The following is a 24,852-nucleotide window of genomic DNA, read 5'->3' as shown; positions in this document are numbered from 1 at the left end:
CCCGGGCCACAGCAGAGAGCTGGACTGGCAGAGGAGTAACCGGGACAGAACTGGCACCCCAACTGGCACTAGAACCTGGGGTGCCGGTGCCGCAGGAGGAGGATTAGCCTAGTGAGCCGCGGTGCCAGCCATATTGCTAATTTTTAAAGTAAACTTGTTAGTCCTGATTGCTTGGTTCCCAACTAGTCTACAAAGGCCTACCCCATCCATAATTCATTCATTCAGTCATGCTACACAGTAAATAAACAATATTGTTCCAGACTGAGAATCTCAACTAATATATATAAAATCTTCTCTAAAAAAACTTTCCAAGGGGCTGACACTGTGGCATAGAAGGTTAAGCCTCTGCTTGTGATGCTGGCATCCCATATGGGCACTGGTTCAAAACCCGGATGCTACACTTCTGATCCTGTTCCCTGCTGGTGCACCTGAAACAGCAGACGACCACTGCACCCATGTGCGAGACCTGGAAGAAGCTCCAGGTTCCTGGCTTTAGGTTGGCCTAGTCCCAGCTGTTGCGGCCTTTTGGAGGGTGAACCAGTGGACTGAAGAGCTCTCTCTTTCTCTGTATCTCCCCTTTGTCTGTTACTCTGCCTTTCAAATAAATTAAAAAAAAAAAAAAAAAGCTTCCCAAGACCTAATCCAATAAGATGAAACTTTCTATACTGATTATTTCTAAAACTATATAGGGCAAAAAAAAAAAAAATTAGGCATAGTCAACTGTCTTTCCTCTTCAGAGTTCTGGTGGGAAAATATTTTGCAAGTAAATAAATCACTAGTGAGAAAAAAATCCTAAAGTATATTTTTCAAAGCACATTTCTAAGGAACAATAACCATATGTAGATGTCTGGGAAAAAAAGGCAGACAAATTAAATGGGAAAATTATATGTATAATCCACGTTAATATATTAAAGGTTTCTGAAGTCACGAAGTACACAAACCTGTTTATCTGAACACTCTCACACCTATTGAATCATAAGCCCTTTTTACTTATACATGAGGTTTTCAAAAAGTTCGTAGAAGACGCATATTATGAAAAACTATACAGATGTCAAATACTTCTTGAACCAAGAGAAATCTTTTCATTTTTTCATAAATTTTTTGAAGCACTCTCATACGCTACCCCAGTAATACACAGAAAAACATTTAAAAGCTTTATTGGAAGGGCAAGCCATGTGGTGCAGCAGGTTAAACCACTGCTTACTTGCCATGCTGGCATCCCATATCAGTGCTGGTTTGAGTCCCAGGAACTCCGGTCCCACTCAAGCTCCCTGCTAACGTACCTAGGAAGGCAGTACAGGATGGCCTAAGGACTTGGGCCCTTGCCACCAACATGCGAGACTCGGATGGAGTTCTGGGCTCCTCATTTCATACTGAACTAGCTCCATTCCCACCCACTGTGGTCATGTGGGGAGGGAACCAGCAGATAGATCTCTCTTTCTCTCTCACTCTGTCTCTCCTCTCTATCATTCTTTCACATAAAGAAATAAATCTTAAAACTAAAAACCATGGGAATGACTAGCAGAGATGACTCTATAATGTTCAAATTATGACTGAAAAAAAAGAAATATTTATTAAAAATTTAAATATATCAAAAATATAATAGATGCTATCAGTTTAGTCCAACAGTTAACTATCATGCACCTGGGATAAATTGTGGGGAGCAACTGGGAGCAACTCGGACTAGACTAAGTTACTGGAATTAAGACTTATTCTATGCATCTGCTCTCCCACAATATGGCGCTGAGAAGGGAGAAACAGCTTCTACACAGCTGCCTCCAGTTCAACCAATAAACTGTAGGACCTGCTCCTGATTGGAGGAGAGCAGCGTACTCGGCGTGTGGGTAGCCGAGTTGGGATTGGTGGAAGAGGACTATAAAGGAGGAGAGAGACAACATGCACCAGGAACATCTAAGGGGAACATCTATCTGAAGGAACACCTGTGCAGCCCCCGAGAGAGCCGGCCGGCGGTGTGCCGCTCCCCCGCGGAAGTGGGGAAAGTGGCTAGGGGGAACCGCCCTTCCACGGAGGTGGAAGGGTCGGTAGCCAACCCGGGAAGAACCAGCAGCAAACCCGGGAAGGGCCAAGCAGACGAAAGAACAGCACAGGGTCCTGTGTCGTTCCTCCATGAAGAGGGGGAGCGACATAAATGAAGTCTCAAATATCATCAAGAAGGATTTTCCATTCAAAATTGTTCTTTTTAAATACCTGAAATTGGAATCTATAAGGAATTTAAGATTCAGTAGATACTAATTCTAAGCACACGTTTCACTTCTAAGAACTGAACAAATATAAAAACTTAAAAATTCTCACTCTGTTTCCTAATTTGCCTCAACTTGCAAAGGTTTGAATCCAAGATTCACCAATCAATAGCTGCCTATCTCTGAGCAAATAAGTTACCTGGCTATTCCATGTCTCCATTTCTTCATCTTGACAACAAATAGGATGGGCATAGGGCTAAATAATTTCTCTGTGGATCTGTTGTGGAGATTTCAAGATATCATATGATGTGATTACCCCTTATCTGACCAGAATGAAAACTTAGAAATGGTGACTGTTATAGGGGCATTGTGGTACAGTGGGTTAAGCTGCTGCTTGCAATGTGGACATCTCACATTGGAGTCCCAGTTTAAGTTTCAACTGCTCCACTACTGATCTAGCTTCCTGCTAATGTGTTGGGATGACAGTGGAAGATGGCCCAAATACTTGGTCCACCCACCTACATGGATAGAGCCATGGTTCCTAGCTTTAGCCTGGCCCAAAGCTGCTGTAACAGGCATTTTGGGGATTGAACCAGCGGATGGAACATCTCTCTATCTCCCTTCCTCTCTGTATTGTCCTGCTCTTCAAATCAATCAATCAATCAATCTTAAAAAATATTTTAATAACAATGACAAAAATAGGATGAACTCTTGAACGCATATTTGTAAAACCAGAACTCTACCAGATCAAATTGTTATGTACCTGTAGCTTCTGAAATTCTTCCACTTCTTGTCTTGATTCTTCAGATCTTCTCCTTCTGTCTTCTTCTTGTTGAAGTTGGTGAGCCAATTCTAAATCATTGGAACACTGGACTCTGTCCATGCCTAATAGATTTTTTGATGTTTATATTAAAAAAATGCAATAAAACCAAAGCTTACCTATCAGTTACTACATCTTTTAAAAACAGCAATTTCTAATCTTTGCTATTTAATCATGACTGTGAATTCTAATCTTTGCTGTTCTAATCTTTGCTATGATGTCATGGAACCACTGAGTGCAAATCTAGCAGAACTTAAAACAGCCTATGTAAGGAAATAAGATCCATTTAAATAATAACTAATATTCATTAAGTGTTTAAGCAGTGATAAGCTTTTTTTCATTAATTATCTCATTTATCTTGACAGACAACATTATGAAGTAGGTATTATTATCCAATGAGGAAACAATAACTTAAAGAGTTAAGTAACAATTTTCTTTTTTTTTTGACAGGCAGAGTGGACAGTGAGAGAGAGAGACAGAGAGAAAGGTCTTCCTTTGCCGTTGGTTCACCCTCCAATGGCCGCTGCGCTGCGACCGGCGCACCGCGCCTATCCGCAGGCAGGAGCCAGGTACTTCTCCTGGTCTCCCATGGGGTGCAGGGCCCAAGCACTTGGGCCATCCTCCACTGCACTCCCTGGCCACAGCAGAGAGCTGGCCTGGAAGAGGGGCAACCAGGACAGAATCCGGCACCCCAACCGGGACTAGAACCCGGTGTGCCAGTGCCGCTGGGCAGAGGATTAGCCTAGTGAGCCGCGGCGCCGGCGTAACAATTTTCAATGATGCTTCTTTAACACTAGTTAGATTGATTTTTCAAAGTAATATTGGAGGAGGGGCAAAGAGTAATAAAGAACATAATAATAAACAGTTGCATAGTACAGGTGTTACGTAGTAATTACAGCTTGCTCCTATACAAGTGATCCAACTTTGATATATGTTGCCCTAAGTCTTCTCTCCCAGTGTTCTCCAGATGCTTTAATCAGTGGCTTCTGGTTAGTACCTTTTCTCCTTGGCCCCCTAACCTCATGATGTAATTATGAGTTGAATACGAATATGCTTTCTTTCTTTTCACAATGCTCAGTAATTCCTGCAACTTCCTATTTGGTCCTCTTTCCATCCTTGGGGATGTGCAATTCTAAACTGAATTTTTTCTTAATCAACCCTGATGCCACCTACAGGGATTTACTCAGATCACATTTTTCTCTCATTACCCTCTACAGGCTTACAGAATAATAGATGCACCCATGCAAAACCTATCACAAACTGAATTAGAATTATCAGAATTCAGCTCCAATAGGGTTATTCTTCTACAGTAATTTCTTTGCAATTTTGTCAAAAGACAGCACACCAGCTGCAGTAGTAAGCAAAGAACGACCACAGGACTATTCCATTTTTGCTCCAGAAATTCTTATTTTAGGATTAGCCTAAATGAGCAGATAATGCTGTCCAGGGAAGTCACTGATACTGGTACTATGATACTCAATATTGAGTACCTGCATTAATAGAAGTTATCTATCTACCTTAAGAACCTGAAATAGGGGAGAACACAACTGGTTTCTCTTAGGGTCTACTTTATATTTTCTTTCAGTTGAGTTGTAAAACCCATATAGGATTGTTCTACTTTCAAGGCACTATAATGATTACCTAATGCCATTAAAAAAGATAGGGCGTTGTGGCTCAGTAGGATAATCCTGTGCCTGTGGCACCTGCATCCCATGGGTACCAGTTCTAGTCCCAGCTGCTCCTCTTTCAATCCAGCTCTCTGCCATGGCCTGGGAAAGCAGTAGAAGATGGCACAGATGCTTGGGCCCTTGCATCCACATGGTAAACCCAGAAGAAGCTCTTGGCTCTTGGCTTTGGATTGGCTCAGTTCCAGCCATTGTGGCCATTTGGGGAGTGAACCAGCGTATGGAAGACCTTTCTCTCTTCTCTCCCACACTGTCTAATGCTACCTCTAAAATAAATAAATAAAATCTTTAAAAAAAAAAACAGGAGATAGAGTTTTTACAGGGTTATTATAAAATTGACATGTAATTTCAGAAGCTAAGGCAAGCAGCTGGAAATGCACTGAAAAACTTCGGGACATTTTTAAATTATAAGTGCCACATGGCAGCTTCCTAGTTCAATGATTTTTGCTGATCAGTGGTACAGTATGCTCAGATACTTCTAGCTGCTGAAGGAATGGCCTCAACTTATAAGTAAAATACTTCTTATATTGCATAACACTAAAAAATCATTTTCTTCAACATGTACACCCTCCAAATATTGGTGCTCTGGGACAAAACTCAAGACACATAGCCCAGTTTGGATGTCAGTCACCATAATTCACCCTTTACTTTTCTGTAGAACAACTAAAGCAAAGGGTACAAGACAAGAAGTCTGTAAAGGAACAGATTTATTTTTAAATATGAAGATTTCTGTCTGTAATTTATCTAGAAATTAGGTTTGTCTTAGGAAGTAGAAATTAAACGAAGACTTTCTATGTTTAAACATATAATCATACCTTGTTGAAAACTGCTTTCTTCTAAATGCAAGTCAACATGCTCCTGCAGAATACGGTAATCTGTACAGATGAGCCCACACATAGGACAATCGTAGAGTGGTCGATCACATTCTGTATGAGAGACACAATTGAACTGATTTTATTTTGAAATTCTTAGATTTTTCACCCCATGCCAAAAACTAACACCTACTAACTTTATTAGAGAAATAAAAGCTTTTTATAGTTGACTTTAAAAACTATTTTTCTTTATCTAGCATGAAGATGGAAGTCTGAGCAAAGTAAACACCTCTCTTACCACTCCAAAAAAGAAAATTCTAAGAATAAACATTAAGATCTGTAATCAGAACAAGAAAAGTAGGAAGAAAATTCAAGTGGTAACCAGAGGCAAGTACAGATATGGGTTTTTGGTGCTAAATTCTCAGCACACATGAAATTGAATGGTCCAGCTTGCCTACAACAGAAGTGATATCTTCTGCAAGACCAAGACTTAGATTATAATGGGCACAGAAGAGGAATCCAGAATTGTGCATTTTCACTAAGTGAAAGTACTGATTAATCCATATAGGTAAGGCCTGGTCTGAAATTGGAGATTGTGAATTGCCAAGGTAAAGACACCACAAATCTGTTTCACCCCCATAATAGATCAATACTAAAACAGATGAATATGAAAATGTGAATTACAAAACACATTAGGATATCCAGAGCCATGAGAAGCAGTTCAGAAACTCACCAAATGAAAAAACTACCTCTAAAAAAATGGAGCTATGAGTAAATCTATCACAGTACAAAATAGAAATGTTCAAAATCCTCACTGAAATAAAAGAAGGAACTGAATCTTTGAAACCATGACAGGGATTATGGCAGTGAGTTAAGCCACCCAACGAATGAGTTTTTCAGTACTGGCTATTCCCCTAATGATCTAGCTCCCTGCTACTGCACCTTGGAAAGCAGCAGAGGTTGGTCCAAGTGCCTGGGTCCCTGCCAACCCCATGGAAAACTCAGATGGAATTCCAGGCTCCTGGCTTTGGCCTGGCCCAACCCAGGCCATTGCAGCTATCTGGGGCATGAACCAATGGCTGGAAGATTTCTGTTCCCGGCCCCACTCTTTAACTCTGCCTTAGAAATAAATAAATAAATCTAAGAAAAAAGGGAAAAAAAGTAAGAAACCAGGGCAAAAAGTTATGAAATGAAAACAGAAATGAAAGAAATCTAAATATTAGAGAAAATAATTACTGAAGTGTAATGGCAAAGCTCAAGAGAATAGTGAAGTATTTACAAGCACTGAAAAAATATTTCCTACAGCAGCACTAAGAGATAAATGTAAATATGGTTTCCATGTGTAAGGTTGTTAAGATATAAAAGAAATCTTTCAGCCAGTTCTCTACCATAAAATGTCTCAGAGCCAATGCCCAGAGATCATCCCTTTGATCATCTCACCACTGCAAGCCAACCCTTCCATTCCTTCTAGTTTAAACTGATCTCCAACCTTCCTCAGCATTAAGCAACTGCACCTAACATCACTATGTAATTTTATACTTTTTTAAAATGAACTCTTTTTACACAGATGATGGGAGAACTTCCATCCACTGGTTCACTCTTCAGCAGCCAGGGTTGGGCCAGGCCAACCAGAGAGCTTGGAACTCATTCTGTGTCTCTCGTGTGGATGGTAGGGGACAAAGTACTTGAGTCATTACCTGGTGCCTCCTGGGTTGGGCACTAGCAGGAATACTGGGTCAGAAGCAAGTAGCCATGACCCGAACCTGGCAGTCTACTATGGGATGCTGGCATCCCAAGCAGTGACCTAACTGTTGAGCCAAATGCCCATTGCTGCCCACATACTTTCCTTATAACCAGACGTCTAAAGCCTCAATCACACAGTTTAGCCATCATCATCCAGGGGAATCATCTAGGGAGAACATAATCATCAACACAGCTTTGACTTTTTTTTTTTGACAGGCAGAGTGGACAGTGAGAGAGAGAGAGAGACAGAGAGAAAGGTCTTCCTTTTGCCGTTGGTTCACCCTCCAATGGCCGCCACGGCCGGCGCGCTGCGGCCGGCGCACCGCACTGATCCGATGGCAGGAGCCAGGAGCCAGGTGCTTTTCCTGGTCTCCCATGGGGTGCAGGGCCCAAGCACCTGGGCCATCCTCCACTGCACTCCCAGGCCACAGCAGAGAGCTGGCCTGGAAGAGGGGCAACCGGGACAGAATCCGGCGCCCCAACCGGGACTAGAACCGGGTGTGCCGGCGTCACTAGGCGGAGGATTAGCCTAGTGAGCCGCGGCACCGGCCAGCTTTGACTTCTAATTGGTCTGAAGAGTTTTTAAGTATTTACAGTATATCCACTAATCTGACTCCACTTATCAAAATCATTCTCCAAGTATAATTTCATGTACTTGGTTTAATTGCTCAGCCCATGAGACACCAATTTCCTCGACAGCCTCCTAACACAATTTTTTTTTCATAATTCAGGATCCTAGAAGTAGAAAATAAATTTCTCTTTCTCCATTCCATCACTTTCAAACACATTTTCTTCCTTCATCAACAGTACACCTTCTTACTAGTCCATGTCACCACAATATAACATTCTGTATCCTTCTTAGGGGCTAGACATTGCTTTTCATTTCATGAAGATTTCAGTGCCTGGATCAAAATCTTCTTTTCATAATCCTTCTGCTACCATCTTTCTTGGCAGCTTCCATATCCATAGGGAAAGTACTTTGTCTTCACTTCCAACAGTCTTTTCCTTCTCCCCAATTTAGCAAATGAATGACATAATTATGCCCTCTGTTTGTGATCATCAGTAACAGAACCACCTCTGAAATGTTCATTCCAAACATATCTCTTCTAACTACTTATCCTTCTACCTTACTTCTTTCTTACTACTCTGAAGTCTTTGACCTAATCAAAGCCTCCTATATACACAGCTTATATTTTCATTATTCATTACTTCCCTCTTGTATTTTTTTTTTTTTTTGCTTTCCAGTCTAAATTCCACATATCTTCTTTGTGATAATTATACTCTTAAGCTATCACTGAACTCCCTTGTTTCTGTACTGTGACTGAATGTTGGTTAAAGCCAGCTATCTGTCTATCCCACTTCTGTACTTCTAATGAAAACCAGGTCATTTTTTACTCAATGAAACATTTAGACTCATATGACTACCATATACAACACCTACAGTAGTTTAATGAGAAACATACAGTAAAACAGTGTACACAGCAGTGGCAAGTATTTATTAAAGGAGAAGCCCACAAAATTTTTGATATTAGCAAATGATAAAATCATCTACTTAGATAACATGCAGGGAATCAACAGACAACTATCGAACTTAGTAAGAGTTAAAGACGACTAGATACCTTAATTATAAATTGATGCTGTTTCTATAAACTTGTAAAAGCTAACTACATAAGGAAAAAAAACCTAATTTACAAAAGCAATAGAAACTACTGCTTAACAATTGTGTAATGAAATCAAAAAGACAAAGTTTTATTGAGGGATGCAAAAGATGACCTGAATTATGATGTACTTTGATCTCATTTTAAACAAAATTTTTTTAAAGATTTATTTATTTATTTGAGAGATAGTGTTACAGACAGTGAGAGGGAGAGACAGAGAGAAAGGTCTTCCTTCCATTGGTTCACTCCCCATATGGCCTCAACAGCAGGAGCTGTGCTGATCCGAAGCCAGGAGCCAGGTGCTTCCTCCTGGTCTCCCACTTGGGCCATCTTCCACTGCTTTCCCAGGCCACAGCAGAGAGCTGGATTGGAAGAGGAACAGCTGGGACTAGAATCAGCACCCATATAGGATGCAGGTGCCTCAGGCGGAGGAATACCCTACTGTGCCACGGCGCCAGCCCAACAAAATTTTTATAAAACTTGACAAACTGGTTCTAACAAACAAAAATTTTAAAAATGAGAAGGTCTAATTGATAATGAAAACAAAGAGGGAACAACACTATGGTACAGAGAGTTACTGCCTCGGTTTGCAGTGCTAGCATCCCATATGGCCACCAGTTCAAGTCCAGACTACTCCACTTCCAATCCAGCTCCCAGCTGATGCGCCTGGGAGAGCAGCAGAGGATGGCCCAGATTCTTGTGCAACTGCACCCACATGGGAGACCCAGAGGAAGTTCCTGACTCCTGGCTTTGAATCAGCTCACCTCCAGCCGTTGTGGCCATCTGGGGAGTGAACCAGTGGATAGAAGACCTCTCTCTCTGTCTCTACTTCTCTCTGTTAACTCTTTCAAAATAAATAAGATAAATCTTAAAAAAAAAAAAAAAAGCATAAGGAAATAACATAGAAGGTGTTAATTTATAAAAAAGAAAATAAAGAGGGAAGAACTGTTCTTACATTTTATAAAATTATAGTTATTTAAAGCATTATACTGAAGAAACAATAGCCAAGTACACAAATAAAACAGAACTAAAAAAAAAAAAAAAAAAAACCACACACACAAAACAGAAATTAATGGCCAGCGCTGTGGCATAGTAGGTTAAGCCTCTGCCAGCAGCGCCAGTATCCCATATGGGTGCTGGTTCATGTTCCAGCTGCTCCTCTTCCAATCCAGCTCTCTTCTATGGCCTGGGAAAGCAGTGGAAGATGGCCCAAGTCCTTGGGCCCCTGCATCCACATGGGATAGCCAGAGGAAGCTCCTGGCTCCTGGTTTCAAATCAGTCCAGTTTCTGCTACTGTGGCCATTTAGGGAGTGGACCAGTGGTGGAAGACCTCTCTCTCTCTCTGTCTCTCCCTCTCTTTGTCTATAACTCCGCTTCTCAAATAAACACATAAATCTTAAAAAAAAAAAAAAAAAAAAGAATTTAACCCACAGACATAAAACTTAAAATACACAAAAATTACGATGAGTCAGTGGTAAATCTGGTTTTCATACAGAAAAAAATTAAAAATTAGATCCCAAATTTACACAATACACACAATACCTACATACACAAAAGATCCAGATGGTGTAAAAAAAACAGAAAGCAGTTAAATTCATAAAAGAAAATATATGAGACTATCTTTATGACCTCAGGATAAAGACACTTTTTTAGATACCATGCAGAAGGAAACTTCAAAGAATATTTAAATCCCATAGAAATTTAAAGGATAAGCATTAAGCCTATGGCATATAGTTGAAGTCAAGTATTAGAACTGAAAATAAATTTAAGATAATTGAAAGTGAAAACTCAATACCAAATAGGACAAGAATATAAAGGCAATTGGAAAAGTAGACATAAAAATTAATATGCACTTTTCAACAAAGGAAATTAAAATAACTGTGCAAGAAATTAATTTCATTATCAGGGAAATGCATTTCAAGAAGTATCTAGACATGAACTTTATATCTTTTACAAAAGCTAAGTCAAAATGGATATTAGATCTAAGTGTAAAACTCATAACTATAAAATTCTTAGGAGTTGTGAGTTTTTAGATACAAAGCAAAAGTATGAAACATGAAAGTGGACATTATCAAGTTGTACTTCATTAAAATTAAAAACTTCAGCTCTGTAAAAAGACACAGAAATGGGCAAGTACAGACTGGGTTTAAATATTTGGAATATGGCCGGCGCCGTGGCTCACTAGGCTAATCCTCCACCTTGCGGCGCCAGCACACCGAGTTCTAGTCCCGGTCGGGGCGCCGGATTCTTTCCCGGATGCCCCTCTTCCAGGCCAGCTCTCTGCTATGGCCAGGGAGTGCAGTGAGGATGGCCCAAGTCCTTGGGCCCTGCACCCCATGGGAGACCAGGAGAAGTACCTGGCTCCTGCCATCGGATCAGCGCGGTGCGCCGGCCACAGCGCGCCGGCCGTGGCGGTCATTGGAGGGTGAACCAATGGCAAAGGAAGACCTTTCTCTCTGTCTCTCTCTCTCACTGTCCACTCTGCCTGTCCAAAAAAATAATAATAAATAAATAAATATTTGGAATATATGTATTGGATAAAACACTTGGATCAAAAATATAAAGGAACTCTTAAAGCTCAACAATAAGGAAAACACATGAGATCCTGAATGAGATCTCATGAACAACAGATCCTCAAAATACATGAGGCAAAACCTGAGAGCTAGAAGGAAAAACAGACAAATTCACAATTGTGGATTTCAACAACCCATTCTCAAAAACTGATACTACTGTTAGAGAGTACTATAAGGAAATAACCAAATATAGAGATAATCTGAGTACAAACACAATCTAACTGACATATATAGAATTCTCCACCCAATGATGCACAGGATTCTTTTTAGGTAGTCATGGAACATGTATGATGATGGACCAAATCTTGAACCATAAAACAAGCCTCAACACATTTTTAAAAGCTGATATTACATCATATCCGATCATAATAGAGTCAAATTAGAATTCAACAACACAAAGTTGGAGTCCACAACAGTCCAAACACTGCTGGATTGTTTGAAATAAAAGTCTACCTGCTGGAAACTAGACACAAAGGTTCTTAAACTACTCTCAGTGTAGCTGAAACATTGTATTTCTTTTCATTTATACATTGTACTTTTAGGTTGCAATAATGCAAATGAACAATATTACTATACACATAAACTGAATTTAAAAACACATTTGTAGTAATCTGATTCACAAACCAATTTTCAGGAAACCACAAATATTAAACAGACTACTGTTACTTATAATTTATATCAAAATGAATACTTTACCTTCTAAGGGAGTATCTAAAAGATCAGCATGGTTGGTTTTCACATGAGTTTCCATATCTTGACTATGATCCTCTATTTTTCCACAGAATGGACATTCAGGAAGACTATATGTGGTTTCATAAATTGATCCTTTTATTTCTGTTAAGCAAGGCTGTTTTTCTCTACCTTTCATGAATTTTCTTGACTCAGTTAAGTTCTCTGAATACAAGTCATGTTTTAAAGCACCATCCTCAGGCAGGTTTTGAGCTGATTTTTTTGGATGATTAGATGCACAAGCTGAATGAATACTCGAATTAACTTCTGTTCTACCCTGCAAGGTGTTATCCTTCTTGTTATCTGAACTTCCATAAGGTACTGTATTTATTCTCTCAAAGTTTCTTTCTTGTGTGCTATGTTCAAAATGAGCAGTTTCAATATGAAAGCACATTTCATCATAATTCACACCAGACAACTTGCAAAATGGACATATAACTTCATTTTCCATGTGAACGATCAGGAGATGAGTCTTCATGTCTGGCTCTGAGCTTACTGTTTCACCACAAATATCACAAGAAAGCATGGTATGACAGCTAGCTGGAAAAGAAAACATTTTTAAGTTTCAGAGTAAGAGTTGAAGGAAAAGGTAATTCATAAAATGATTTGGGACAATAATTTCATATTTACTGCTGGATTACTTTGATGATAAAATTTTCTATGTATTTTAATTGTTCCTTAACATTCATATTTATTTATAAATTTTCACTACTGCATTTCAGCTTTAGCTTTCAAGAAAACAAAGGCAATAATAAAAATAATAATTCCAAAAATAAAGTATTTTAAAATATGTTTCAGGGGCCAGTGCTGTGGCATAGCAGGTGAAACCGCTGCCTGCAGTGCCGGCATGCCGTATCGGCACTGGTTCGAGTCCCGGCTGCTCCACTTCTAATCTAGCTCTCTGCTATGACCTGGGAAAGCAGTAGAAGATGGCCCAAGTCTTTGGGCCTCTGCACTCATTTGGGAGACCCAGAAGAAACTTCTGGCTCCTGGCTTCGGATCAGCATAGTTCTGGGCGTTGCGGCCAATTGGGGGTGAACCAGTGGATAGAAAACCTCTCTCACATGCGCTCTCTGCCTCTCCTTCTCTCTCTGCGTAACTCTTTCAAATAAATAAATCTTAAAAATATATATATATATATCTGTGTTCCAGGTAAGATGTCAGATAAGAGAAAACAAAGAGAAGAATCCTATTTAACTACTAATGTATCTAAATACAGAACTTTTCAAGTTAATTATAATGGGGAGGGAAAATAAACACATCTTAATTGCAGGTACCATTTAGGCAGCTTTAGGTTTATGTAACTATCCTAAGTACTGTTATTATCAATCTACACATACGGGAATTTTGACTCAGTTCACCACAGCCAGAAAACAATGGGAGCAAAAATTCCACAGCTGTATGTCAACCAAAAGGAGAAAAGTTGAGGGGGTAAAGTGGAAGAGAGCTTCGTCCGCAGGTGCAAGAACAGTTTTAAAATTTCAGGTTTCATTACTCTAGGTAAGACATTTCATCTCACTGAGGTTCGGTTGGTAAAATGAGCTGAATTAGATCAGTAGTCACTCTTGGAATACATGGATTAATAAAGAACTGGCTCCTATATCAAGGTGATGACAATTTTTAAAAAGCAATTACCTCCACCACCTTCCCACTAAAGACTATTTATAGACAACCAAAATAAAAGTCTAAGGGCAGTGATCCCTTCATTTAACAGATTTAGCACGTGGTCCTCACCTTTCTCATTTCTCTGCCAAGTGAAAGCAGCCTTTGATTTTAGAAGGAAGACCCCCCTGAGCAGCACCTGCCCTCGCCCTGGCCCCCACCCCAGGGAGATGAACATCACACTCTGGGTTTCATCGAGTCCAATGGCTGGGGTGAGCTCAGATACAGGGTGCACCTGGACTTGCCCTCAGAAGTGAGTGAGCCACACACGAAGGCCACGGCAGTTGCAGGACTCGGTATGAGGAAGACGCAGTAAGGGCGGGAATGTCCAAGTCTGAGCAAAGTTCCAGACCAACGTCCGGAGCGAGGACACGAAACCAGCCCAGGCTGGGGGAGTGAGGGCTGGCATTGCCAGTTCTTACCCGCCCAGAGATCGGCAGCTGCAACACCAGGCACCCCACTGCTTCCTCTTCGAGCCCGCGGCTACAGCAGCAGGGTCCCGCTGGCAGAAGAGAGCGTGTGCGGCGTCCAATACCGCTCCTGTATTGAAAGTCTAAACTCAAGCACTCCCAGAGCCAGAGATTCACAATTAACTAGAAAAGAATGAGCAGCTCCAAGAAACCTTAATCCCCAGTTCCGCGTTCAAAACAGCACTTCCTCTATCTGCAGGAAGGGAGGGAATCCCAGGATGCCCCGCTCCGGTCAGCCTGGGTTGTGGTGCCTTCTGGTAGTCGTAGTCACTGCACCATCGTTTCTTTCATTCTCCCATAGGGGTCCTAAGTCCTGATTTCTTAGAAGAATCATTTGGCTGTGAGGTCTTTCAGAGTCAATCTGAGTGAATTCATAGGAAGAGTCCTAGGGCAAGCAGGAGTCGACATTACTTAATTGCCTAGGGCCTGGCTGGCTAGCACTCAGTTCTAATATTAGCATTAGGTGCCAAGCGCCACACTAGCTCCACAGGTGGAGATAACTAAGGTTTTTAAACTCAAGGTTAGAAGATCACAAGTACCTTATTTTTGTCATTAGTCGTTATTTAATTCAACAGTTACAGACTGGAAAGGCATTCTGCTTAGAACAGGAGCTACAGCAGCAATCAGAACATAAAAAATCCAGGACATTCAAAGGTGACATTCCAATGAGGCAAAGAAAATCAATAAATAAAGGGATCACAAACAGTGCTACGAATAAAAATCGAGTTCATAAATATGAATACTGTTAGAAAAGGTCCCTCAGATGAGCGTGTTGAAGAACAAATCTTGCATCAACAGGATGAAGAGCATTTCTGGCAGATAAAATAAGAATGAAAGCATAAAGTGAGAGCAAAAAGAATATATTGTGTTCAGAACATAATATAGAAGGGGAGAGAGTTATTACAAGAGGAAGTCAAAGTTATATGCAGGGGCAAAATTATGTAGGATCTTGTTGAAAGCTATTGGATTTAAATAAGAAGGTGATGTCTAATGTTAACTTGTATATTTTTAAAATTTATTCTAGGTAGTTGTGGTGAAACATAGCAGACTGGATATGTACATTTATATTTCCTTTTCCTTTAAAATATATTAAAATGACAATAGAGGAGTAAAAAAATAAAAACAAGCTAATGAGGTTTCCATAAAACAACAATTACCTTAGCTAAGATGAGAAGTCAACAAAAAACAAGTTAGTTCGTAACCTCAGAAATCTGGAAATGTTTGTAAATTCAAGGCCAGATGAAAGATGTTGAAATTTGAGACTGAGAAAAAAAAAGTAACATTTTGCTAAAAGTCTAAATAAGGAGCAGTTAGAAACCCACCTCCAGATTTCTTCCAAAAGCAGCTGCCAAGTGACTCATCTTTCCTCTCCAGGCAGAAGGCTACAAGCTTACTCCATGAAGAAAATAGTCACACACCAGAAAATCTATAAACCCGGAAGTGCAGAGATGAATAAAGCCTCTGGACTGAAAATGGTTGGAGGGAAGAAGTATGGAAAAGTAAATTACTAAATTATGAATCCCCCTCCTTGCTTCATATTCTGATATCTGATTTGTGCTTCCAAGGCAGGAAATTGGAAAGCTTCCCCCCAGAGAAATAGATTTCCCAAGAGCAAATATTTAGATACATGGACTTTTAGGAAGTTCTCCAGTGGAATAGCCAGGTCCCATTTCAACACTCTGTTATAGGGCCATAGATTGGTGAATAAGCAAGCACCATGGATGTATAGCTCAAAATAATTTTCTTTAGTGCATTATTCTTCAAAATGAATAGATACTCATGAATCATCAGGCATTTGAGTACAACCAATGACAGGAAAGATGGAAAACAAAACAATTAAAAAATGAAAGTGAATTCTGAAAAAACTCAAAGAAGGAAGAAAAAATGAAATATCAAAAAAATAATATCCCCAGAGAGTTTAAGAAGATATTATTACGTTCTGAATCAAAAATAGGAAATTATTATTGTAAATAAACTACAGTTATAGGTTTAAAATACATACCTAAATATAAGCCTAAGAGATAAATCTAAAGAAATTTATCAGAATAATGGCTAGAAAATAGAAGAAAAAATGTCAAATGATAAGTTGGGTCCCACATTGAGCAAAAAGAGATATGGAAAGGAGTATCAGGAAAATAAATTTGGAAATTAATGATCGAAGAAATGAAATTGAAGGTAATGTTTCAAAACATTATTCTTTTTTATTTTTAAATGTTTAAAAAAGATTTATTTATTTATTTGAAAAGCTGAGTTACAGAGAGTCAGAGGCAGAGAGAGAGAGATGTCTTCCATCTTCTGGTTCACTCCCCAGATGGCCACAATGGCCAGAGCTGAGCTGATCCGGGATCCAGGAGCTTCTTCCAGGGCTCCCACGTGGATGCAGGCACCCAAGGGCTTGGGCCATTTTTTACTGAATTCCCAGGTGTATCAGCTGGGAGCTGCATCAGAAGCCAGGATCAGCCAGGCTTGAACTGGCATCCATATAGGATGTCAGTACTGCAAGTGGCAGCTTTACCTGCTACACCACAGTGCATGCCTCTCAAAATATTATTCTTTTTTTTAAAAAAAAGATTTTAATTTTTAACAATTTATTTTATTTATTTGAAAGAGTTACAGAGAGAGGCAGAGACAGAGAGAGAAAGAGAGGTCTTCCATTTGCTGGTTCACTCCCCAGATGGCTGCAATGGCTGGAGCTGCACCCATCCGAAGCCAGGAGACAGGCATTTCCCCCAGGTCTCCCACACTGGTGCAGGTGCCCAAGGACTTGGGCCATCTTCTACTGCTTTCCCAGGCCATAGCAGAGAGCTGGATTGGAAGAGGAGCAGCCCAGACTTGAACCGACGCCTATATGGGATGCTGGCGCTCCAGGCCAGGGCTTTAACCTTTTGTGCCACAGCACTGGCCCCCAAAACGTTATTCTTTATTCATTCTTTCCCAGGAAGATTCCACAAAAATAAGGAAGGAAGCAAAAAGCAAAGATGTAGAATTTGAAAAGAAGCTACATAAAAATGAGAAGAATGGGAGGGAGGGAGGGAAGGAAGAGAGGAAGAAGGGAGGAAGGGAGGAAGGAAGTGGAGGAAGGATAAACAGAGAGAGGGAAGAAGCAACTTGCAGATCACCTCAAGCTCATGACTACATTGAGAAAAAGAATTATGCCCTGTGGTCAACAGAGTAGTGGCCCTCTAAGATGTCCATATTCTAATTCTAATCCTCAGGAATTGTGAGTATGTTACCCTTACACAACAAAAACTGCCTGTGATATGATTAAGCTAAGGATCCTGGGATGGGGAGATTATCCAGTGGGCACAAAATAGTCACAGTTGTGCTTATACAAAGGTAATATGAGGGCCAGTTTCAAAGGAGTCCCAACAACAAAAGCAGAGGCCAGAGTGATGTGATTAATGAAAGGATATATAAGTCAAGGAATTCAGGAAACAAGGACTGGAAAAGACAAGGAAATAGATTTTCCCAACAGTGTTCAGAAAGAACATAGCTTTGCTAGAACCTTTATTTTGGCTCAGTTATACCTGTTTTGGACTTATGGCCTCTAAAAGTATAAGACAATAAAATCTCTGTTGCTTTAAACTAATAAATTTGTGGCTATTTACTATAACACCAATAGGAAACTAATGCGTACATTTAGTGGTGTGTTTGATTATGAATTAATGATGAACATATAGAAAACTGAGCAAATGATGACAGAAAACAAGTGGTCATTAAATTTAGAACAATGAAAATGCTATGTAAAGAAGAAAATAAAATTAATTACAGTATAACATGAGTACAGCTTTTATCACTATTAATATAAATGGTTTACATATACATTAACCAAAATAACTTTGATAGAATTATATATAAGAGGATGTGAGATGAGGAAGTTGTGTGGGTGTGTGTGTTTGTACACACATGTTGGAAAGCCAGTATAGATGTGAATGATAAATCAGCATCTCATATAAAAGATTAGCAATATATTATGTATGAAAGTTTTAAAATTTTCTAAAAATATAAAAGAAATATCAATATAAATATATGATTTCAAAATATGAATGCAATAAGCAAATTTAAAATGGTAGTTCCTGGAGAGTGGCAATTTGGGAAGGTCAGGGAGAGAAGTGCTAACCTTCACACAAAAAACTTTGTAATATTGGAGTTTAAGAGATATTTAATTATATTTTGTTAAAATAAATAAAATATTAATTTTAAATTACTCTGCCTTGTGGTTAGGGAATAAATTGTAAAGGAGTCACGATGGGCAGAGACTGCTTAGTCAGGACAGTGAGTTTATGAAAGAGATGATGAAACACTGGAGCAGATGTCAGCAGACAGAGTAGGCAGATGAAGGTGGTTTTGTAAATAGATCCTAAAGAAAGGAAAAGATAGATGATAATTTCTAGGTTTTATAAATGAAGCGTTTGGTTTCATGGTGGCATCATTACAGAAATAGAAAAAAAGAAAAAATGAGGTGGGTAAGAGTGGAAAGGGATCAATAAATATGTTTTGAGTTATCAAATATGAGATGCCATCAGTCATCCAAATGGAAGTTGCATGTATGAGTTTGGACCTCAAGGGCTGAGGTTTTAATTTGGCAGAAAGAAGTTGTAGGTAAGTACACTTTCATGACACTGCAGTGAGTGAATACAAAAGGACTGGGAAACCAAGATTTAGAGACTGGTAGGGGAAGAGGGCTCAGGAAAGGGGATGAGAAAGAGTGGACATGAAGTGAAAGAAGGTTATGGTTTTTCCATGGAAAACTGAACAAGTGTGTGGTGGTTATCTATGGTACACTGCTCAAATCCTTAGGACTAACGCACTTATTCCCATATTGCTAAGGGTTCTAGGTCAGGTTGCATTCCAGAAATTGTCCTCCGGTTAAAGGAGCTGTCTCACTCAAGAGTGGGTACCTTCCTTGGGCTTGATTCCATGACATCTAATGACTAATTGGTTTAGGGATGTAAAGGCTCAGTGGGGTTGAGAAACCCCAGATCTTGCTGAAAAGACACCCATTCCAAGTCTACTCAGAAGGGAGACATACTTTAGAGTCATCTTCAGGTATGTGGAAACAAATGGAGACCACCTAAATGAGAACAAGGAACAACAAATTTGTTCAGCACTGACAATAGTGAGGGAGTCAGCCACCACTCTCTGACTCAGATCCGTCCTGATTGGTGGACCAGTAGAAGCGGGGTGTTGAATGTAGTAATATAGGAGTGAAGGCACATTTGGCTCTCTATAGTTTGTCTTTAATTGGGAGTGGAGACAAAAATTAGGGAGGCTGTCAGTTAACTGTGAAGTCCTGGCCACTGTTTGGCTTTGCCGACTGGTTGCTACATGCAGTGGTCTGATTTGTTCTTGTGCATAGCAGGTTGTCTTGCTGGATTCCTTGCTTCAGGTTATAGGTTAGTGTTCTGTTTTTGTATACAGGTTGGCCATTGTTTCTTCTTCTCTGGAAGGAGAGGAAGAGGGAAATATGAATGTCAGGGTGGCCAAGTGTTTAAGGCGGATAAAATCCTGTTAATATTTCATAAAGTTTTGTCTAGGTTTCCTGTGTCAAGATTTCCTTCCTTTCTTGGTCACACATACCTCCCCTCTGTTTATTTTTCAACTACTAGCCCTGGCAAACACGTTATAACCGTCCCTCCCCCACAGTCAGCGGCCACTAAAATCCAGGGGTTGGCGCAGGCGCCCACGCGCCCGACCGCGGCTGGGGACTGGGAGCACGGTCGGCTGATCTGGGCGGACACGCCTCCTCCTCCGCTCGCCGCCGCCGCCGCCGCCGCCGCCTGCAAGGGCTTCTGGGAACCGAGACTCGGGGTCTCGGGGAAGGGGCGCAGGTGACCGCCATCTTGGATTTCGAACAGGCGCGCTGCCCTCCGCAGTAGGGGCGGAGTGGCCGTCCGTCTGTCACTCGCAGCAGCCGTCACCGCCGGGAGGTGGGAAGTCAGGGCACAGGAGAGTAGCACGTTAATGGGTAAGTGGGAGTGACACGACCAGGTTGGGGGAGTGTTGGGCTTGTCCCTTTGGGTGCTGCCAGCGCCTGGGCTACTTTTTATGTGCCCCTTGCCTCGCGAACGGTTCGGGACCTGGCTTTGCCGGAGTGTCTCAGGTTTCGCCGAGGCGACAGTGGTCGCGGGGGGCGTGGCAGCCACACCTTTCGCTTTCAGACGCGAAGGCGAGGCGATTCCAGATTCGCTGCCCGGCCCGGTTGGTCCTCCGCGGGAGCCGTGGGCTGCCGGTCGTCTGCTGTCGCTGCCTGGCCACGCCGTTTCTCGCTAGTTCTCGATCCGCGATCTCGCCAAACGTTGCCGCCGGTTTCTGCTTCCGAGCGGCCAGGTCCGGCAGCTCGTGGGGGTGCCACAGTGTCGGGGGAAGAGGCCGGTCCCAGTCCCAGAGCTTAGGTGCCGCACCCACTCCCTCCAGCCGCTCTCTTCCCACCTGGGAGGCTGCACGAGCTCCGCCCGGCTTCTGCAGACTCTCTCTGAGAGCCTGTCAGCTCCATTCCAGGATGAAAACTTAACGGTGTTCACAGGTAATGCTTGAGAGATCAAAGCATTGGAAAGGGCGTACTGAAAACTTCAGAAGAATGTGACACTGGCGTTTACTCTTGAGCTTTTGGAACAACCAAAAAGCAACACAAAGACTTCAGACTTGTCTCTTAATTATGGCACTAGTAATGACTCAAGTTTTCTAGGACTTGTGTCTTTATAGACCTAGGTGCTGCTTGTTTGCTTGCACGGGCTCCAGTCGACACTTCTCCCATGTACAGTCCTGTAATTTTTACCCACGAGGAACCCAGACGCGTAGAAATAAAGCTTTACTGGCATAAGGATTTCTGTTGATAGAAATTAGCAAAACAACTTGTAAGTTCAGGTTCCAGTTATTTACCCACCTTCAACATGGTTTTCTCAGGAGCTGGATAAAAAATAAGCTTATGAGTGAAAGAAATAATGCCTCCGTTGCAGAACTTTAAAAATATCTAAATAGCATTTCTTACATTTAAAATAACTTTGATGAGACTCCAGCTTACAGTCTTTAAACTTTTTTTTTTTCCAATGAACGAAGACTTCCATTGAGTGGGGCAACTTTAGGAATACTGTTCCTTGGCCCTAATTTGTCCCTGTTAAAGCAGTACAGCGAGGATCCACAGTTAAAAAGGAAGCAAGAAGTTGTACAATAGACGAAAAAGGAACAAGTGATATATGATTGCAGGGACTGCCTTTTATTTGGTTAGCAGATTTATACTGAAAGGTTTTACTGCCCAGATTAAGAGTCTGGGAACTAATTGGTGTGTGCCTGTGGAGTGAGGAGTGAGGTCCGCAGTAATTCAATCAGATGGGGGTAGAAAATATTAAAAGTTCTGATTATTTACCTTTTGAAACTACTCCTTCTTTAAAAGTTTCTTTTTTGTGTGTGAATTTTACAATGGGGTGATATATTAGATTGTTAATACTTACAGATTGAGAATTTATACACATATATTTTATATGTATAAGAGTATATGATCAAATATGAAATATTTTAAGAGACTTCTTTTCATGAACATTTTATTTTACTCAAATATTTTATATATACTGAGCATAATTAAACAGCTAACATTTTGGCCCAACTTACCCTGTTCTGAACTCTGATGGGAATGCCAAGATGGTATAGTCACTTTGGAAAACAGTTTGGTGATTTTTGAAAAAGTGAAACAAAATTTAACATATTTTCCACGAATCCTATTCCTAGATATTTACCCAAGATAAATGAAAACCCAGATTTAGATTTACATAAACACCTGTACATGAATGTAGAAAATTTATTCATAACTACCAAAACTGGGAAACTACTCACATGTCATTCAACTTGTAAATGAATAAACTATAATACAGTAAGCAATTGATATATGCCAGTGATGTATATTACTCTCAAATACTATTATAAACGAAAAGAAGCTGGTTTCAAAAGACTACAGTGAAATGATTCCATTTATGTGAAGTTCAAGAAAAGGCAGACAGAACTATAGGGATGGAGAATAAGTCAGTCATTGCCAGGTATAAATTGTGGAAGAAGGAGTAATAGGAGCAGCATGAAGGAGTTTTGGGTGTGAAAGAACTGTTCTGTGTCTTGATAATGATAGTTATATTCCTGTGCATTTATTAAATTCATAGAACCATATCCTAAAAATGATTTCTACTGTATGAAAATATAAAATGAAATACTAACTGAATTCATTATTCTTGTTTCAGAAACAAGTAGGGAAGTAAACAAAATAACCATTTCAGTGATCTCCCACTTGTATTCCTTGTATTGAGTTATTTTGTCATAATATTATCTGACATGGCTCAAGCTAATAATCATGGAATCTAATTCTATTCCTTAGAATCAAGTCCAGACTTTTTTTTTAAAGACAAAATTCTTTCGAAAAAGTTTAACGTTTTATAAAGTATTTGTTTTGAAGATTAAATTTTGAAAGCTATGTAAACCAGACACAAGTTTTGAAATGAACATCTCAAATCACTTTAATACCTTTTTCTCATGGGATGATAGCAGTCTTATTATAATACTTTCTTATTTTTATTAAAAGTAGCTCTTTCCAGATTATTACTAACAAATTCTGATTTTTAGTACAGGTTGTGTATCCCTTATCTGAAATATTTGGGACCGGAAGTATTTGGATTCCAGGTTTTTCTGGATTTTGTAGTTGCACAAACGTAATGAGATACCACAGGGATAGGAACTAAGTCTAAATATGAACCTCATTTATGTTTTATATAAACTTTATGTACACAGTCTGAAAGGAATTTTACACAGGACGTGTAACAACATTGTCACGATGTGCTACTTGAGACTGTGTTGGCACTGAAAAGACTTCAGATTTTGCAGGGTTTAGGTTTTCAGATTAGGCATGTGCAAACTATACTGTGCTTAGGCAAGATAGAAACATAATACTTTCTATTTATTTTTAAATTTCTTATGAACTGTTTTCTAGTTAAAAGCTGTTTGGTATTAAGTGTTTTATGCTCAAATTCTAAAAGTAACCATAGTCCTCAGCTGCACTTTTTGCTCTAAGACTTTCATGTTTTAGGGATATTTACACAGTAAATGTAATTTCAGTCACTGTGCTCTTCCTCATCACTGAAATATGAGTTTTTCTTTATCCTTATTCATCTTGTTCATCTGATGTTGAGGGACCCCCTGAACTGGGTTTCCCTTTTCTTTATTCGTCTTCAGGTTTGGCTTGCTGGAAGGCAATGGCCTGGCTGAGGCTGTCCAGAGCAGGTTCGTCCCCTTCATCTTCACTTTCTTCTACTTCCTTGATTTCTTCTTCTAGTTCAAGAACTTTCTTTTTTTCTTTTTTATTCTTTTTTACTTTCTTCTTTGGAAGGTCACATTCTCCAAGCATAATTTTAGGACAGGCATGACTTAAATGTCCACTTTCTCCACATTCATAGCATTCGGATTTATCAAAGTAGTTTCATCTTAGGATGAATTCAGCTGCTCTTTCCTTGTCGGTAGCAATGCTTGCTTTAATCACTCTACCAAAGAACTGTTGTTTATCGCTCTGGTGCAGTTTTTTATTTTTTAAAGATTTTATTTATTTATTTGAGAGGTAGAGTTATAGACAGTGAGAGGGAGAGATAGAGCTCTGATGCAGTTTTGCTCAGTCTTTATCCAAAAACAAAATGAATGCAACCCCTTTACTCTTCCTGGTATCTTTATCTTTCATTATAGTAACCTTTACAACTTTGCCATACTTGGAAAATATCCCATATAGGTCATTGTCAGGGAAAAGGGTAAGTTGGAAACACACATGGTGCTTTTACTTGGGACCAATCCACCACTCATTTCTTCAAATGGGGGTTGGTGGTGTGGGAGCCTTCTGCCAAGCAGGCTCACTCCTGACTCCTGGTGCACCCTTGCTGTAGCCTGGGTTTGCGGGTGCTGGATAAGAGCAGGCACCAAGAAACAGACCTGGGCGGCCGTGGGCCCCGGTGGCGGCACACTGAAAGTCCACATTTTTCAACTGAATTGCAAAATCGTGTATCCTCTCTTTAAGGCTTCTCACAAGCATTTCTTGCTCAGGTACACTAGATTTCTTACAGTTCTGTGGCTGTGCTAGGCTTCTTCAAACACTTTGCTTTGTCTTCCATCCTCTTTGCTTGAAATGAATATTTTCTCACACATGTAAAGTAATACTTTATAAAAAAAAAAGAAATGAATATTTTCTCCCTTCTCACTTTCCATCCTCTTCCCTGGCAAATTTCTGTTTATCCTTTAAGATAGGGTAACCATGAAGCCTTTCAGAGAATCCTAAGGTATACAGCTTGTTGCTATATCTTCAGTGCTCTCACTGAAGTTAATGTGTATGTGTTAATGTACTACTCACAATGAGATTCACTAGGGCAGGTGGTTAGCATAGCAGTTTAGAGTCCACTTGGGACACCTGCATCCAATGTTGGGATGTTTGGGTTTGAGTCTCAGCTCCACTCCCAATTCCAGCTTTCTGCTAATGAACACTT

The 24,852-nt window shown here is 40.2% G+C and overlaps 2 protein-coding genes and 1 pseudogene across 14 annotated transcripts in view; 1 reads left to right on the top strand and 2 right to left on the bottom strand.

Moving 5' to 3' along the window:
• The window catches only part of ZUP1 (zinc finger containing ubiquitin peptidase 1), a 34,772-nt gene extending 14,019 nt beyond the window's left edge, over positions 1-20,753 (bottom strand). For 4 of the 12 annotated variants that reach the window (XR_011388560.2, XR_016234526.1, XR_016234527.1 and 1 more), the window contains exons 1-4: positions 13,956-14,557; positions 12,189-12,761; positions 5,522-5,632; positions 2,965-3,086 (exon numbers count right to left, since the gene is read on the bottom strand). Coding sequence is in view for 3 of the 12 variants with exons in the window: in XM_008263411.5 (XP_008261633.2) it covers positions 2,965-3,086; positions 5,522-5,632; positions 12,189-12,761; positions 13,956-14,061 (912 nt within the window). In the remaining 9 variants the exon portion in view is untranslated. Of the gene's footprint in view, positions 1-2,964; positions 3,087-5,521; positions 5,633-12,188; positions 12,762-13,955; positions 19,797-20,501 lie in introns of those variants that run through there. The other 8 variants (XR_016234529.1, XR_016234531.1, XR_016234533.1 and 5 more) reach the window with 5 other exon arrangements.
• Positions 20,047-24,852, top strand: part of KPNA5 (karyopherin subunit alpha 5) — an 86,468-nt gene continuing 81,662 nt past the window's right edge. For both annotated transcript variants that reach the window (XR_016234534.1, XM_002714763.6), the window contains exon 1: positions 20,047-20,321. Coding sequence is in view for 1 of the 2 variants with exons in the window: in XM_002714763.6 (XP_002714809.2) it covers positions 20,318-20,321 (4 nt within the window). In the remaining variant the exon portion in view is untranslated. The remainder of the gene's footprint in view (positions 20,322-24,852) is intronic.
• LOC100343062 (zinc finger CCHC-type and RNA-binding motif-containing protein 1-like) lies at positions 23,318-24,496 on the bottom strand (annotated as a pseudogene).

The sequence above is a fragment of the Oryctolagus cuniculus genome, chromosome 5 (genome assembly GCF_051225735.1).
Source record: "Oryctolagus cuniculus isolate XC-2025 breed Fujian yellow rabbit chromosome 5, ASM5122573v1, whole genome shotgun sequence".
Classification (NCBI taxonomy): Eukaryota; Metazoa; Chordata; class Mammalia; order Lagomorpha; family Leporidae; genus Oryctolagus; species Oryctolagus cuniculus.
Note: the sequence above shows the minus strand (reverse complement) of the source record. Positions and strands in the feature narration are given on the sequence as shown.